Source organism: Symphodus melops (assembly GCF_947650265.1).
Source record: "Symphodus melops genome assembly, chromosome: 15".
Classification (NCBI taxonomy): domain Eukaryota; kingdom Metazoa; phylum Chordata; class Actinopteri; order Labriformes; family Labridae; genus Symphodus; species Symphodus melops.
This window is the reverse complement of record NC_136705.1, coordinates 2,865,587-2,881,111: the sequence shown is the minus strand read 5'-3', so window position 1 is coordinate 2,881,111 and position 15,525 is coordinate 2,865,587. Positions and strand designations below refer to the sequence as shown.

The 15,525-nt window shown below is 42.1% G+C and overlaps 2 protein-coding genes across 3 annotated transcripts; one reads left to right on the top strand and one right to left on the bottom strand.

The window, feature by feature from the left end:
- Positions 1-690: 690 nt before the first annotated feature.
- Positions 691-8,617, top strand: LOC306835719 (alpha-internexin-like). 2 transcript variants are annotated; one of them, XM_079362423.1, is made up of 5 exons: positions 691-2,572; positions 3,438-3,668; positions 4,450-4,977; positions 6,823-6,947; positions 7,729-8,617. In XM_079362423.1, the coding sequence occupies exons 1-5, from the start codon at positions 2,285-2,287 to the stop codon at positions 7,853-7,855; spliced, it is 1,299 nt and encodes a 432-aa protein (XP_079218549.1). In that variant the 5' UTR covers positions 691-2,284; the 3' UTR covers positions 7,856-8,617. The 2 variants fall into 2 exon arrangements, with proteins under 2 accessions (XP_079218549.1, XP_079218548.1); XM_079362422.1 differs by having other exon boundaries at positions 692-2,572; positions 7,663-8,617.
- Positions 8,618-9,173: 556 nt separating this feature from the next.
- pcgf6 (polycomb group ring finger 6) lies at positions 9,174-14,639 on the bottom strand. Its single transcript, XM_079362441.1, has 10 exons — positions 14,203-14,639; positions 12,932-13,031; positions 12,516-12,612; positions 12,178-12,233; positions 12,039-12,098; positions 11,830-11,947; positions 11,603-11,630; positions 11,416-11,514; positions 9,969-10,055; positions 9,174-9,872 (listed from the first exon to the last, which is right to left on the bottom strand). The coding sequence occupies exons 1-10, from the start codon at positions 14,275-14,277 to the stop codon at positions 9,819-9,821; spliced, it is 774 nt and encodes a 257-aa protein (XP_079218567.1). The 5' UTR covers positions 14,278-14,639; the 3' UTR covers positions 9,174-9,818.
- Between the last annotated feature and the right edge of the window lie 886 nt (positions 14,640-15,525).

The following is a 15,525-nucleotide window of genomic DNA, read 5'->3' as shown; positions in this document are numbered from 1 at the left end:
CAGGCTGCATGTCATGAGGAGCGGCACGACAACACAACCGTCTCACTTTGAGTAGTCAGAAGACAAAGTGCTACATATACCATTAGAAAGGTTCATGTGTCTCTTACTTCACAGTACACCATCAGATCTGCACATATTAAAGTCAACGGGTCATTTAAGGGTTCTTTCACTAAATTCTTCAGTATGCACAGAATCTGCTCTAACTCAGCTTTCCCTCCTCCAGCTTCCTGTGTCTGACATGCCTTGCCCTGCTCTGCCCCCTGCTGGTAGGAATCCTGTTTCTCTCGAGGAAAGGGCCACACTATTGGGAGTCTTTACTTCTCGTCAGGATGGAACAAGTCCTCAAACTCAACGTTTTGATGTTTAAATTATTCATCTGGTGGCAAAAAACTGCGATTTGATGTGAAGTGTTTCCTCCAAGAACACTTTGACATGTGACTGCAGATCAGAAACTGTCGCCCTTTATACATGATTACACCTTTTTACTTTCACATTGAATCCTTAAACTGTGTAACATTGGTGTCCCAGTGTTTTACATTTACATTTTATTACAGCATCGTGGGAAAATAAGAGACACAGCGTGTAAACGAGCAGCTCAAATACCCTTTTTTACCCTTTTGGTAGAAGCTGAATGTTTAACAGTGACTAAGATATTTCATGTTTGTGCCTCTGTTAGCACATCTGAAGCAGATCAACTGAGACCCTATAGGGTATTAAAGTCCTGTCTTTAACTTGTAATGGGTGAAAACGGGTTCTTGTAATGATTTCTTTGATTTCTTCTGTGGTGTGCATACATCGAATTACTAAACTATGCATTTCACTTGAGTGCATCGTTGTTTGGCAGCTGTGCAGCAGCTTTGTTGCCTATAGGTTCAAATCAAAGCTAAGGCCTTTCCTCCGCCCTCCTCCCACAGTCAAACACATAGTGCTCAGGTTAATTGGTGACTCCAAATTGCACAAAGGTGGTGGTTGGGTTTTTGAGTGTGACGGGTTCCCTGTCTATAAGTTTCAGCTCTATGATCGACTGGCAGCCTGTCCACAGTTTACCCCATCTCTCAGCCAATGACAGCTGGGATCAGCTTCCGCCCCTTTAACAGTCACATACTGTATTTATCGTTGTTCATTCTGGTCTCTCCTGCTCATGCTAATGAGGCCAAATTAGGAGCGACTGAGTGTCCGCACCATCCGTTTTCACATGTGCACAACAGCACTGTGTTAAATGTGCCTTTTTGCCGTATTGTCAGCATGCTGTGCATCGATAGTGACAGCTTGTCTGCGAGTTTGTTGAATGGAAGAGTCAGTTTAACAGCTTGTAAGATAATAGTGTGTGATCTCTAGGCTCCTTCCTTTACATGTAATGACTGAGTTCAATACTTTTTTATATCTTTTTCTCTTTTAGAAATCACGCTTAATGTTTTTCTGCTGGAAACTCCCACTATAATAATAATAATAATAATAATAATAATAATAATAATAATGAATTTGACAAGTTGCTTCAGTGATGTAGACCTTGTGACCTCTCAGAAATCTACCACATCCACTGCAGCTTGTCAGCCTCTGAATATCCTCAACTTCTCACAGGAAGAGTAGCAGCATATTAAAATGTGAAGGGTGACATGCTAAAGTTAGTTTGAGCCAAAAATCCCAAAACTTTCACTCTGCATCTCCAAACGTGTTCCTCTGATTTGATGTGATTGTTCTGCTCCTTACAGATTCAGTCCAAACGCAGAGTTTGGACGTGTTGGGGAGAAACTGAACTGTCCCATGATCAGATCATCACTTGTGTTGTGCTTGTACCCTTGATGTACGTCTGCTCAGTAAAGGTGTAAAAAGATTATCAGGTCAACCAACGATGATGGACTTGTCCACGTGGACAAACATACAAGTGTGAAGTATATATTCTTCTTTATGATGTCCACACTTTGGGAGAATAAAAAAACCCGGAAACGATTCTGATAGATAGATAATAGAGCCAAGAACTAAAATGAAAGTGTCCTATGAGCTCAAGAAGATCTGATCTGTAGGCCTAAATATGCACACCGAGCCGGGTGGACGGTTCCATCATTTTAAACACGCGAAATTAACAAGAAACGAGTCGGAAATCTGTCAGAAAATAACGTGACAATGTCTTTTTATAGCATAATAAAAAAAATGCATATGGTCTCTTCTGGACAAAGTTTAAAGTCATTTAATCGTCGTGCGTAAAAATGGTTCGCTCCGCGCGCAGCCTATAAGCGTCTCAAAGCTCATTAAGTCGTCACTTTATCTCGGACTCACAGCAAAGATGGACCACGGAGACCGCTACACCCCCTCATCCTACCGGAAGATTTTCGGGGATTCTTCCAGGTTTTCCGCCTCCTCCTACCGCATGAACAGCTCCTCTCCCCGGGGCTCACCGGGGATCCGGGCCGCGTCGTCCCGAAACAGCTCGACCTCCATGAGTCTGTTCAGGAGGGTCGGCCGCACTTCCACCTCCTTCTCCCCAATGACCGACTCCCTGGACCTGAGCCAGACCTCTGTGGCCAACAATGAACTCAAAGTCATCCGGACCAACGAGAAGGAGCAGCTGCAGGTGGGTGAGACATGATGGAGACAAATCATTCACGTGTGATGAACAAAATAACGATCATTTCAAATAACTAGGTCACAGAGCGTGTTTTCCATAAATAAAACCTCATATTATAGCCTTTATGTTCAGATATTATGCAGAATGTAATGTGCACAACCTGACCTGGGACGAAGCTTATAAATGGATTAAAAATAATCTTATATTAATTTGAAACCAAGACATCTACTCCATGAACAATCATGTCGAGAACACTTCTCAGCTGATCAGGTCCACATTTGTGTCTGACACGTTTATAACGCTGATGCCCCCTTTCCTTAAGTATCAGGACATGTTATAAATGAATTTATATAAAAACTACTGAGGTGTCACAAGGATGTCTTTCTTAATATTATGAGGCCTGATGAAGTCCTGTGTATCCCTAACATGAAAAATCAATCATCAGTTTGCAAACTTGCAAAAGGTGATGAAGACCTTGTAATGTGTCAGAGGCTTCAGTCGGTTATACAGTGTGAAGATTAATTGGAATCTCTTCTTCCTCCAACTTCAGATTTTATTATTTGATTTAGTTTGTGTCGTTTGGGATTAGGCTTCTCTGCCTATCCCTGTATTGCAAACTAGCTACGAATAAATGTGAATAAATGTAGCTGGAAGAGGCTCAGGCTGAAATACCTTCAGTTTTCTGTCTGTCCAGTGTGTTACTTGACACACAGGATTAATCAGACACCCACAAGAATGTGAAACACATTTAAAGTAATGCATTGGTAAATTAAAACGTGTGGATTTGAAAGTTAAGATGGTAAACTACACAGGAACTTTTGTAGGAAGCATTAAATAGGATTTTAATCGTAACATTTATCCTGTTGTCCAGGGTCTGAATGACCGCTTTGCCATGTTCATCGATAAAGTGCGTAACCTGGAGCAGCAGAACAAAGTGTTGGAGATGGAGCTGGTGACCCTGAGGCAGAAACATGGGGAGCCGTCCCGCATCACTCTTCTCTACCAGCAGGAGTTGAGAGACCTGAGGTCCGAGGTGGAGGAGCTGAACCGAGACAAGAACCACATTCTGATCGAGAGGAACAACATGGAGGACGAGCTGCAGGTAACGCCACCTGGAAGCATGAAAAGGAGAGTGTAGTTTCTCTTTACGTCACCTTCATTCTCGTTCGTTTACACGGGCTCCTTTTCTCACATATTGTGGCTTTTAAATGACCAGTACAAACGATAGCGTCTGCGTTTGCTCCAGTACATTGCGTAAGTAAGCTGCCTGCATAAGAGTCAACATAATCCTTGACGAAGGTCCAGCCTATTGAAGGACATCCTCTTCTGTCTGACAACTTTACTTCGACAGGCTTCTGTGTTTTTGTTGCTCTTTATTCTTGTTCCCCTCAAAGCCACCAGACTCCAAGAACAAAAACAATCATTTTACCTCGCAAATTAAAGAGTCACTGGTCCACTGCAGAATCCATCTGTTGGTTATTTTACGAGTGTGTTGTTGTTTCATAAAAATAAAAAAAGTTTGATTATTATTATAGAAACACAAAAATGGACCCTGGTGGCTTTGAAGAGACTGAACATCTGTTTCTAGGTTTAAAAAAAAAAACCAAATGAAAAATCTCTTTTCAAGGATGCTTTGTAGTTAGACAGCAACAGTTTCTGTCATTTGCAAACAGGCAGTTTAAGCGGAAGAGCCGTGGTGTGGTTCATATTCCCCCAAGGATTATGTTGCAGCACTTAGAGGTTTTTTTTGTGACTGTTAGCTGAAGAAATCCACTGGAGAAACTTTAAATAGTTCTTTACATTATTAGTCATATAGATCAACACACTGGAACTCACCTTTCACTCATCTCAGGTCTCATTCTGGTCCCTTTGTGTCATTTCAGAAGCTCGCAGCGAAGTATGACGAGGAGATGAGGAGCCGGGAGGAAGCTGAGCAGACTTTGAGGGCCTTCAGGAAGGACATAGATGACGCTGCAGCCGTCCGCCTGGACCTGGAGCGCCGCGTGGAGTCCCTGATGGATGAGATCTCCTTCCTGAGGAAAGTACACGATGAGGAAATCCAGGAGCTGAGCAGCTTGATGGAAGCGCAGCAGGTCTCTGTGGAGCTGGAGCTCGCCAAACCGGACCTGACCTCCGCTCTGAAGGAGATCCGTAACCAGTACGAGTCCATCGCCTCCAAAAACATGCAGTCAGCTGAGGATTGGTACAAGAGCAAGTTTGCCAGCCTGAGCGAGCAGGCCACCAGGAGCAACGAGGCCATGAGGGCGAGCAGGGAGGAGATCAGCGAGTTCAGGAGGCAGCTGCAGTCCAAGACTATCGAGATCGAGACCCTGAGGGGCGCCAACGAGTCTCTGGAGAGGCAGATCACAGAGATGGAGGATACGCACCACACTGAAGTCACATCCATGCAGGTTAGCATCTGTAGCTGACTGTGCTCTAAACCAGAGGGACTTATAGCGTCACGTAGTACAGCTTCCATTCCCGATGGTTTGTGGAACATGTTTGGAAATGTTTGGTTTGTCCTTCTGCAGGTTTTTTAGGAGTTAGAGTTGACCACATTTGGACAAGAGGGGGGAGCTTGAGAGCAGCCAGGGCTTAGCTTGGTTAACAAGGAGCAACTGGAAGTCAAAAGATATTATGACATTAACTGGGATGCTGATTTAGCCAGCCACAAAAGGCTTAAAACTAAATGTAGTGACCAAACAAATTAACAGCAGACTCATTTAGTGGAACCCAGTGTTGCACGAGGACGCTGTAGTAGAGACGTTTCCAACAAAACATCAGGATGCTTTAAAACACAAACAAACAAACAAAATGCTGGACTGAAGAAGACTTGAAACTCGCAGTTGAGACCACAAATCTGTGCCATCTTCCTGTCGATGGGATTATCTCTTGCATGGATATTTAGGGATGCTGGAGCGGCTTTTGTTGAGGTTGGCAGGAGGGAGTAGGACATACATCTTGAAACCTGTCTCGTAATTTATACTTAAAACTATTTTTGATTAAGAAGAGCAGAGACACGTGTCTACTTAATGAACTAATCCATAAAGGTAGTTACTACAAAACAGAAATGTGCTAATCCCTCTAATCTCTATGATATAACAATATCTTCAAAAGTTATTGAAAAAATTCAAGAGTTGGCCAAAACTGTAACATGCAATTAGCAGCAGGCAGACAGATTTATAAAAGGTCAAACTTCAGATGAACTGTTTAAATGTCTGTAGAGAAAGAGGAAGCCACCTTGCTGGCACTGCATGCAGGTCATGACTGCAGAATAATAGGATCTAAAGGGAGCGAAGTTCCTCCTAATTTATGTAACAACCTCCGCCTCAGTAATGCTGTTAGATAAGTAAGTGAACGCAGCAGGGAGTCCTCAACTTTAAGACGTCAAGGACTGAGCAAGCAAATGCAGAATATAGACGTCTCACACTTTAAGCAGTTACACTTATACTCTCATGTACCCAAACACCCCTAAGATGTTTTTATAATCACAACACCGGCACATTTAGAATCAATTAAGTCACAGACAGAAATAGTTTTAGTCAAAGACCGGGCATCTCACCAAGTCACTCAGACCAGTGCAAGCTTACTGTTGTGATTATTTCCCATTTCGCTCATAGTGGGAAGCAACAAGAAGAAGATGCACTGATGTGAGCAGTGGTTTGCATAATCTTCACCACTGAGCCTGGTTAGCATTATAAACTAGCAGGCTGCTAGCAAGAGATTTAAAAAAAATCAAACCTTCAGAGTGGAAAAAATATATATATATATATAAAAATATATATATATATATCCTCTTATTTAACCTCTTGTTTATCGTCTAACAATAAAAAACATTCTTCATTTTCATGTTTAATTTTTACTTTTACATCATAAGGAATCCTTTAGAAATAAAACTGAATTAATAGTAAAGAGATTTTCCAGATGAAATTATTTTTGATTTGTTGTCAGATTAAATGGTTCGTTAGTGGTGACTCAGTGAGTCTGGCTGAATCCATTCTTAGTTAACTGACCCTGCGTGACTATTAGATTAACCTTTGACCTGTTAAATCGGGTACAGGAAGGCGACCTGCTTTCATTGGCTTTTCAGAGACAGTAAAGCTGATCCCAGAAGGTTATTGTGTTCCTTCAAGGCAAAAAAGGAAATTGTAAAATCACCATTCATACCACAGAAGGCCTATTTAAATCACTCCAGACATGCTTCATGAATTTAATCCGCTGATCGTCCTGCTTTTGTCTTATTCCTCATGTGACAGGACACTATTGGCCACCTGGACACTGAGCTGAGGAACCTGAAGGGTGAGATGGCTCAGCACCTGAGAGAGTATCAGGACCTGCTCAACGTGAAGATGGCCCTGGACATAGAGATCGCTGCCTACAGGTGTTGACTGCGTGTGGTAATGTTTAAACCTGGGCCTTCATTTCTTCCTTACTGTGGTCCAAATGACGATCAGATACATTCAATTCTTGACAGGCTCAGATTGTTCTCTGAAGTGTCTGACAACATTAGAGAAGTTATCCCTTCAAAGATCGATCTATTTGTTCAGGAGAAAAAAACAGAAACAGCGACCAATATCCGCTGACAAACCCAGAACCATGCAGGACATGGGAGTTACTGTTCTCTCGTTGCCTGCGAGAGGGAAATTTGTTTCTTAGCCAGAAATCACAATGAGAACATAAGAAGACACTAAGAAGTTGTTGATTTTATGACTGGAGTCTGGTGGGTTTAAGAGGGCGGTGTCGCTTCTGCTTCCCAAAAAAAGGATCTTAGTCTTTAAGAAAAGATCTCAACTCTGACTGTAGGATCCTTTCTGTCATGTTGTTAGACATATAGAATAATGATGTAAAACTGACAGTGTGTGGGGAAATGAGCTCGTTAAAGTTCATGCCCAGCACCTTCAAACCTTTCTGCACACAGAACATACTCAGACCCGAATTTATGTTTCAAACAAAAGCATGAAATTTAAAAAAAAGCCCAGGTTTAAAAATACTGTTACTCTTCTTTAAAGACATGAATCATTACAAATCTTTAGCCCTGTGTGCCGTGTTCACCCTGTGTGTGCCCTCCCGTGTTTGTTTCCTTTCGGTCTAATAAGGAAACTTCTGGAAGGGGAGGAGACTCACTTTAACTCTGGGATGTCGTTTGGTGCTGCGACCTACAGTTACCAGCCTCGAGGCTCCATCGGCTCCTCCAGGAGCAGCCAGAGGGAGAAAGAAGGAGCCAAGAAGGAGAGCTTCAAGGAGAGCGGTGAGGATAAGGACGAGGCAGACATCAACTCCAACAACTGACGAGAGACAAACAGAGATTTAGAGGGGGAAAAAGAGGATATACTTGATATGTGTTATGAGTTAAGTAGCGACACTAATGCACATATTTCAGATTTAGAGCTGTAAGTCAGTGTTTTATGGTGGGAAGATTCTTCAGTGTAGTCGTAAATCTGTCAGATTTCCAGGTCTCTGCATGTTCCTGTAGATCTTTAGAGGACTCATTGTCTGAAGACTTAAAGAAATGTGCATTTACTTAAAATGAACTAACTTGAAAAACTTGACCAAAAGTACTGTAAACAAATATGTGACCAAATACTTAATGTTGCAGGGTTGAATTCTCATTCAGTGAGACTGAACTGAATTCTGGGTAAAAAGTGAGAAAAAAACAAAACAGAACATATTGAGCCTCCCCTCGCAGGATCAATAAAGTATATCTGAAATTCTCTTTAAAGAACAAAAAGTGTCGTGTTTACATTTTGTTAAAGGGACAATCATGACCACTTGTCATGTAAATGTGTAACCCACAATCACATTTTTTATTCCCGTGTCCCTGGGAGGAATATGGCACTTTTTAAATCCTGAAAGTAAAAAACACAAAAGCCCATAAACACTTGTATAAATACTAAACAGCACTTTAGACTCAACAGGCTCTCAGAGTCTTAAGCGAACGGAGCGAACTGATTTAGGCTTTAAGAGTCGGCATGTTTCTGTCTTTATTCTTTGCTGATGTAACTCCTGTCCTGTCATCGTGCCCCTCACACCTAACAAGCAAAGGGGCATCAAAGATGTCACTGAATCATTCCAACACCATCAGAAACGATCAGAAAAGTAAAGATTAATTTGCTTATTTTGTTAGCTGTTATTCTTGAGTGACGGTCGCTGGACAGTCAGTGTTAGTATCTGTGGGTTTAACAGTCTGTGGCGCTCATAGTTATTGTAAAAGAATTGCAATAAATCCAACTTTCTGTTGCATGACAGAGTTCGAGTGTGTGTTTCTGTGTATTAAACAGAACGTTTAGTGTTGGTTGTTGTCTCTGAGCTCAGACTGATATTAAAAGGTGGAGTGGACATGCTGTGAATCCCTTTAAGGGGCGGAGACCTTAAGTAGAATCAGACTCATTGGAGAATAGCCTGTGCAAACAAGTTTTGTAGAAAACATGAACAAAAGATAAAAACAGAGACTGAGTAAGAGTTTGTGTGCATACGTCTCTCGTATGGTGCAGGCCTTATTCCATGAACTCAATCACAGTTCAGCACTCGTGTAAATGTGGCTTGTTCCTTATATTTGAAGTTGAGAGCTCAGAGATGAACAGGAAACAGAATTGAATGATGAGAAATGTTATCTGTTGAGAATTTATTAATTTATTCTGACAAACCAACATATCAAAAGTATTTAAAAAAAAACAACCCAAAAAATCCCCAAACATCGACACCCAAATCTCTTTAAATGACAGCACGGTACAAAAGCTCATAGCTGTTAAATGAAATGTATACATTTAAACCAGAAGTGGGTTTTATTCCATAGAAACACACTAAAACCTTTACTAGTGGAAGCCTGTTTTGTGAGTCACAGTTTTTCTACTCAGAAATCACACTCACCCCCCTGAGAGCAATAAATAGAAAATGTAAAAATATAAGTCTCTGGTTTCTAACAAAGACGGTCTATGTTGAGTTAAAGCAGCGGTCCCATTCACGTGTGGATTTGAAGAAATAAATAAAGATGACCTGGCAGTCGGTTGAAGAACAAATGTCACGTGTTTGCAGACGTGTGTTTCCCTGAATTTAACATTTGGTGCTACAGAGAAGAGACGTTCATGATGACATCTTTCCTCTGCAGACTGCTCAATAAAGTTCAAGTTAAGACTTCCTGCAGCTTCTCTTGTTCATCAATGCACATGCAGAGACCTTCCTCTGCATCAACGGAGGGGTCGGTCACTCCATCTCCTCGGGAATTAAAAAGTATCTGACCCTCGTGTTGGGCGAGCTACTTGGGCTCAAAGGGCAGGACCAGGCCGAAGTGCAGCACCAGCAGGCCGTCCTGGATCACAGTGAAAGTGGGACAAAGTGGATCAGTTTAAAGTTCTCCTGGCCATCACAGCTATAACACATTATAACGTTTTTTTAAGGTGCTTACCTGCATGGCCTCGTCACCCAGAGAACTCAGGATGTCTTTGAGTGACTGGTGGTGATCCAGGAGGTGATTTCCACAAACCACTTCCACCTGCAGAGCCCAAAGAAACACATCACTGACTTTCAGGATTTTACCACAGGTGGGAAAGTTTTCAGGCCGACCTGAACTTTTCAAAATACTCGAGAGTCAAAGAGGGACGGACCATCAAACAATCTGGATACAGAAAATGAATAACAAATTCAGTTATTAGTTTGCATGTCAGAGTTGTCAAAAAGCTCGAGCAACACTCGTATAGATCAGACTTATGTTCATCAGTCGTCAACAAACGTGTTACAAGAATCATTTCAATAGGGAAGTTCAAATTTAGACAGACATCATATACAGCCACATCTAAATCAGCCAATGAGGAAGCTGCAACGGTGGGCCAGTTCTATCGGTTGGTTAGTCCAGTACTTGAAGGGAGGTCGGGTGAGTCCCAGTCCTACATCACAAATAGAGAATAATTGGACAGGTATGCATCACTGCATACTAGGAGAAGGTAGAAGGGTGAACAAGTCAAACGTGATTCTTCAAAGTGAGCTGTTAGAGCCGCCACATTGGAACCTGTGTTCAGTATCTCTCTGCCCTCTCTGGGTCGAGCAGAACTGAGACCAGGAAATGAACGTAAGCTGCTAATCCTCGTCCACGTGTTCCTAAATACCCGATACACTTACACCTCTGTGACTTTTCTGTCTGTGTGTGCCCCGGGGAAAGCAGGACAGTTGAACATGCGTAACCCTGAGCCTGCTCTCACAGCTCGGAGACAGACATGTGGTATCACTGCACTGATTATTTGATTACAAGCAGATTACGGTTCTTCTCACGCAGCGGCTCTATTTCCTTACACAAAGACTTCCTGCTGAGATTTGACCGCAGCAGTTCACCCTTCTATGTCACGCTCTGTTTGTAGCTGGAGAGCCGCGGTTGGCCACCCCTGGTATATGCCATTCAAAATGTGTTTTATAAGGGGACACTGGTGGCACAGCGGCAGTGCGCGCGTCCCCATGTATTGAGGCTCAGTCCTCACGCTGGCGGCCTGGGTTCGCGTCCGGCCTGTGGCTCCTTTCCCGCATGTCTCTCCCCACTCTCTCTCCCTGATTTCCGCCTCTATCCACTTTCCTCTATAATAAAGGCAAAAGGCCAAAAATAAATATAAATATTAAAAAATGTGTTTCATAAAGGAGTTTTCTTTACCAATAAACATATGTTCCTGCATTCTGATCAATTTCGCGCAATTTTGTCATTCCAATAATAACGTCCTCTGACTACACGAAGGCGCCTCCTCTCTGCCACGCCGCTCTGGTCAGGTTTCACGCCTACACTACTCCGTAATGCTGACCTCCCCTGCTGTCCAGCTAAAGCAGCAATCAGGATTTAGACTGGTCATTAGCGGGAGGCCTGGCAGACTCACCTGGCAGGTTGGGCTCAGCTCCATCATCCTCCTGATGAACAGCTTCACGTGGCGGATAGTGGCCTCGCCCGACACTTGAACGTACTTCCTCTCCAAAGACTAAACAGAGTGGATTAAAGCGAGTGTAAGTCCTTCTTCAGAATTATTTTGTTTGCGCTGAAGTTTAATCATTTCAGACGGACATTACCTTATAGTCACTGATGCCTTCTTCAGCCCTGAAAACATCACAAGACTCATCATACAGAAAACAAAATGCTTTGTTCTTTAGCAAATGTACAAAAGTGGCGCCATCTAGTGGCTTTTTTTTCCTTCCCCAATGCAACTGCATGATTATTTCCATCACTCCGAAATGTTCTTTACAAAAATATAAACCTCAATTACACGGCTGTAAGGACGGTTCAGTCAGCTCCCTACCCAACAAACTCCAGCACCAGAGACACGTCGAGCTCAGGAGGAATCGTAAACACAGCTTGGGGGAGGCTTTCTTCGTTCTGCCTCTTTGGGACAGCAGGCGATGGAGGAGAGGCCGACACTGCCGAGCAAGAAGGAAAAGTCAGAGAAGTGAAGAAATGAAACGCTGTAGTTTACGGCTTCCCAGTGTGATGACAGCTCGTTCTATTCACCTGGTTTTGGCACCTCCAGTCCTCTTGATTTGTAGAAGTTAACCATTTCACTCTTTTCCCCTGCGGTACAAAAATGTTAATTCAACTTGTGTGGACTCATAGAGTAGTGTACATAAACTTCACTGTGTACTTCACTTACGCTCTTCCAGGAAGGGAACCATTTTGAAAACAATATCCTGAAGCTGTCTGTCAGGTCTGTGTGAGAAGGAAAGAAATGCTGTTCAGGCTCACCAATGACCGCCTCATATTACCTCTGAAACACAGCAGACTTTCACTCATAAAGTCGACATCTTTTATCTCCATTTTTTGAATCAACATCCTCAACAGTGAACCCTTCTGACCATTAACAACGCACAAGAAACTCAATCCAATCCAGGTATCAGAGTGCGAGTTTTTCCCCTAAAAAGAATAACCCAAACATCATTTATAAAAAACACAAAACAGGTTGACGTCCAGCTCGGAGAGAGAGAGACGTACCTGACGTTGTAAAGCGGCTGCGTCGGATGGACTACGATGCTGCATGTCGGACACCTGTTGCTGTAGAAAAAGTGCTTCACGATGCACGTTTTGCAGACTTGGAAACATAAGAAAAAAACAACAATGTTAGACACAGTCAAGACTTTATTATTGTTATATTACTGCAAAGTTTAAGGTGACTTTGAATCCCACACACACAGAAACAAAAGAGCACTAAATTAACTATGTTCTCCCTCAGTGTGCTGGATTTCAAGATGTTTGTTTCTGCGGTTGGTGAGTGAGTAGTAATTGTATTGTGTGTTCTTTTACTGCTCTCCAAATCTAGGTTCAAAGTTCTGACATCCAGAAGCCTCCATGTTAATGTGAGACCCTCATACCCTCTGAAAGGACCCCAGGAGTCAATGCATGTTACTCACATGTGTGCAGGCACTCTGTGACGGTGCTCGCATCGATGAGGAAGCCACAACACAAAGCACAGCGGATATAAGGGTAGAACTGATTCAGGGGGAGTTTAGACTGTAGGGGGAAAAAACAAAAGCAAGTCAGCAGCTGCAGATTCTGAACAGAACAACACTTCTTGGGCTTTAAGTATGAGATGGGATATCATCTTTTCTGAACTAAATTGACGGTCCTGAGCCCCCTTCCCCATTTTGGCATTACTTCTACGTAATCACAAGACGACACATTATACTGCTCCTCGATGAGATCAGCAGACACAGCCAGTGGCCCATCATGCACTGATCAGGTCCCTCAAGTGACACCTGTCATCCAAAGCCACCTCTCCCATTCACCAGAGATGCATCCAATTCAAATGAGCTGAAATAAGTTTGGTTCATAATTGGGGTTGCTCAGTGTGGATGCAATACAGATAAACCAAGCACTTTGAGTTTAGTACAGCACCCATTTAATGGCGTTTTCCGTCCTGCTTTTTTTTTCTTCTGTTGGGGTACTGATCAGGCCCTTTAAGGGTCCATTGTTTGCTGTCCCTGTTCTCCTTCAATGTTTAACGTTGGGCTGATGTCACACTATTACATATTATCATCTGCCTTACACGCTGCTTACCAAAACTGTCCTGAAACGACGCGGACTGCTCCTTGGAAACGGGGTTAAAGGCGCCAACCTGTGTTTTAGCTTTTATATTAAAGTCTATTCAGGAGGGGCGGTTGATTCAGAGTCCAGGGACAGTCCAAGCTCAGTACTAATAATACTACATCAGGATACTTTATTGATCACAAGGGGTCCCAATTAAACAGTTAAACTATTTATTTCAACTTTACCAGCCTTCATTTCTTTCTGTAAACTCAATGACAGGATGTGACACGTCATGGTTTCATTCACTTTTACTAAATATCTAAAGTTAGGTGCCACTTTAAATCAAGGTTATATATTCATTATTAACTAGCTGCTTATTAGTCATAATTAAGAGTTCATTGGTATTGGTATCGATAAGCACTAATGTAGGACCTTATTGGGGGGGGGGGGGAATAGAGACTCCTGCTACTCACATTGGACTGAAAATAAAATATGTGGTCCCTTATTATCAGCGATGGAAAAAAAAAAGCCTCAACTTTAAATTTTTGTTTCAGAAGTGTCACGTGATGAAAGACCACGTGACATGATCGTCAGCGTGAGAAATTATTAAAACAATAAAAAATAAAACATATTGTAGTGCGTTTTGAACACGAACCTCGTCCTCTGAGTCGATATCTGAAATGTTTCCGGAGCCTTCTTGACTCCTGGGACCAAACGGAACAGTTGACATTTTCTACACCTGCTAATAAGTCTAAAAAAAAACCACACACACACCTGCTTATCTCTAATTACACCGAATTAAAAGCTGTCTTTCATCACACACACAATTGATCTGTAGATGTCGAAGTTGTGAGTTTATCGACGCTCGGCTAGTTTGATAATCTGTCCAACGGAAACCAACGTATGAAACAAACACGCGCGCGCACACAGGCTGGCTTCTGTTACTGTCACTTTAAACACAACTGCACGCGCTGTCACCAAATCAAAAACTACCATTCATAAATAATAACACAGCACTTTTAAAGTACTTTGTTTCCTTTTTCACAAACACACACGGAAGCGACTTTAATTTCCCTCTCTCGTGCATGCCCCAATGGAGCGGTTCACTTTCTTCTTTTTCTTCTGTGTTGTTTAATGGCGGTTGGCATCCATATATGTTACATTACCGCCACCTATGGGTAGATATAATGTATTACCCCTTAAAAAACATAACAATTACAAATCAAGCTTCCTTTTCCATTATTTAGGTTTTCTTTTTTTTTTTTAAACTGAGGTCCTCCTCTCCAAACTTTCTGATGTCCCTTTTTAGTTGCTCTCTTTCTCTGAAGTATTTTTTTGGCCGAAGAACTTGGTCTGCCGAATCCTCTACCTGGCAATGTCGACATGAACCTGTAAGGTTCTTCTTTAACTGATAGACCCACATATAGCATTTAATTTAATCCAATCTGATCTTCGTGTTCATATTGTTCTCCATTATTACAAAGACATATAATATAATATGAAATCATTATTTCTTCAAATGTGAGGCTGTGAAATTACTTCCAATATTTACCATTCAATACATTTCAAGAAAAACTGTGACATTGTTTAATTCACAATTAAAAAGTGAAACCATTGAGGTTATATTGAGCTGGAGAAGGTTGTTGTTCTCTGATGTTGCCAGCAGAGAGCGCTCAAAGCATAGAATACTAACAAATGTCATTTTGGATTTCTTGATCAGATTCTGATTTTCGTAAAGTACAACTTTAATTCTTGATTAGTTCCTCTATTATGGTGCTGTGATAATGACAGTAAAGGATATCATGTAAAATGTTTTCCATTATTGAAATGCTTGAGGGGTTTTTGCGTCCAGAGATTTTTGTGTTCAGTGAAATGTTTTTGCAGTTGTGACCTTCAGGGCCACCATAGAATGATACTGTCTTTATACGTACAAGCAACACAGAGCAACAGCTGCGTGGGAGTGAAGCCAAAAGATTTA

Excerpts from the sequence above, each read along its gene's own strand:
- LOC306835719 (XM_079362422.1), top strand. The coding sequence starts at position 2,285 with ATGGACCACGGAGACCGCTACACCCCCTCATCCTACCGGAAGATTTTC. Across the intron at positions 2,573-3,437 it reads ACGAGAAGGAGCAGCTGCAG|GGTCTGAATGACCGCTTTGC; the intron begins GTGGGTGAGACA and ends CCTGTTGTCCAG. Across the intron at positions 6,948-7,662 it reads ATAGAGATCGCTGCCTACAG|GAAACTTCTGGAAGGGGAGG; the intron begins GTGTTGACTGCG and ends CGGTCTAATAAG.
- pcgf6 (XM_079362441.1), bottom strand. The coding sequence starts at position 14,277 with ATGTCAACTGTTCCGTTTGGTCCCAGGAGTCAAGAAGGCTCCGGAAAC. Across the intron at positions 12,613-12,931 it reads CACAGAGTGCCTGCACACAT|TCTGCAAAACGTGCATCGTG; the intron begins GTGAGTAACATG and ends TATGTTTCCAAG. Across the intron at positions 11,948-12,038 it reads ACTGGAGGTGCCAAAACCAG|TGTCGGCCTCTCCTCCATCG; the intron begins GTGAATAGAACG and ends CTTGCTCGGCAG.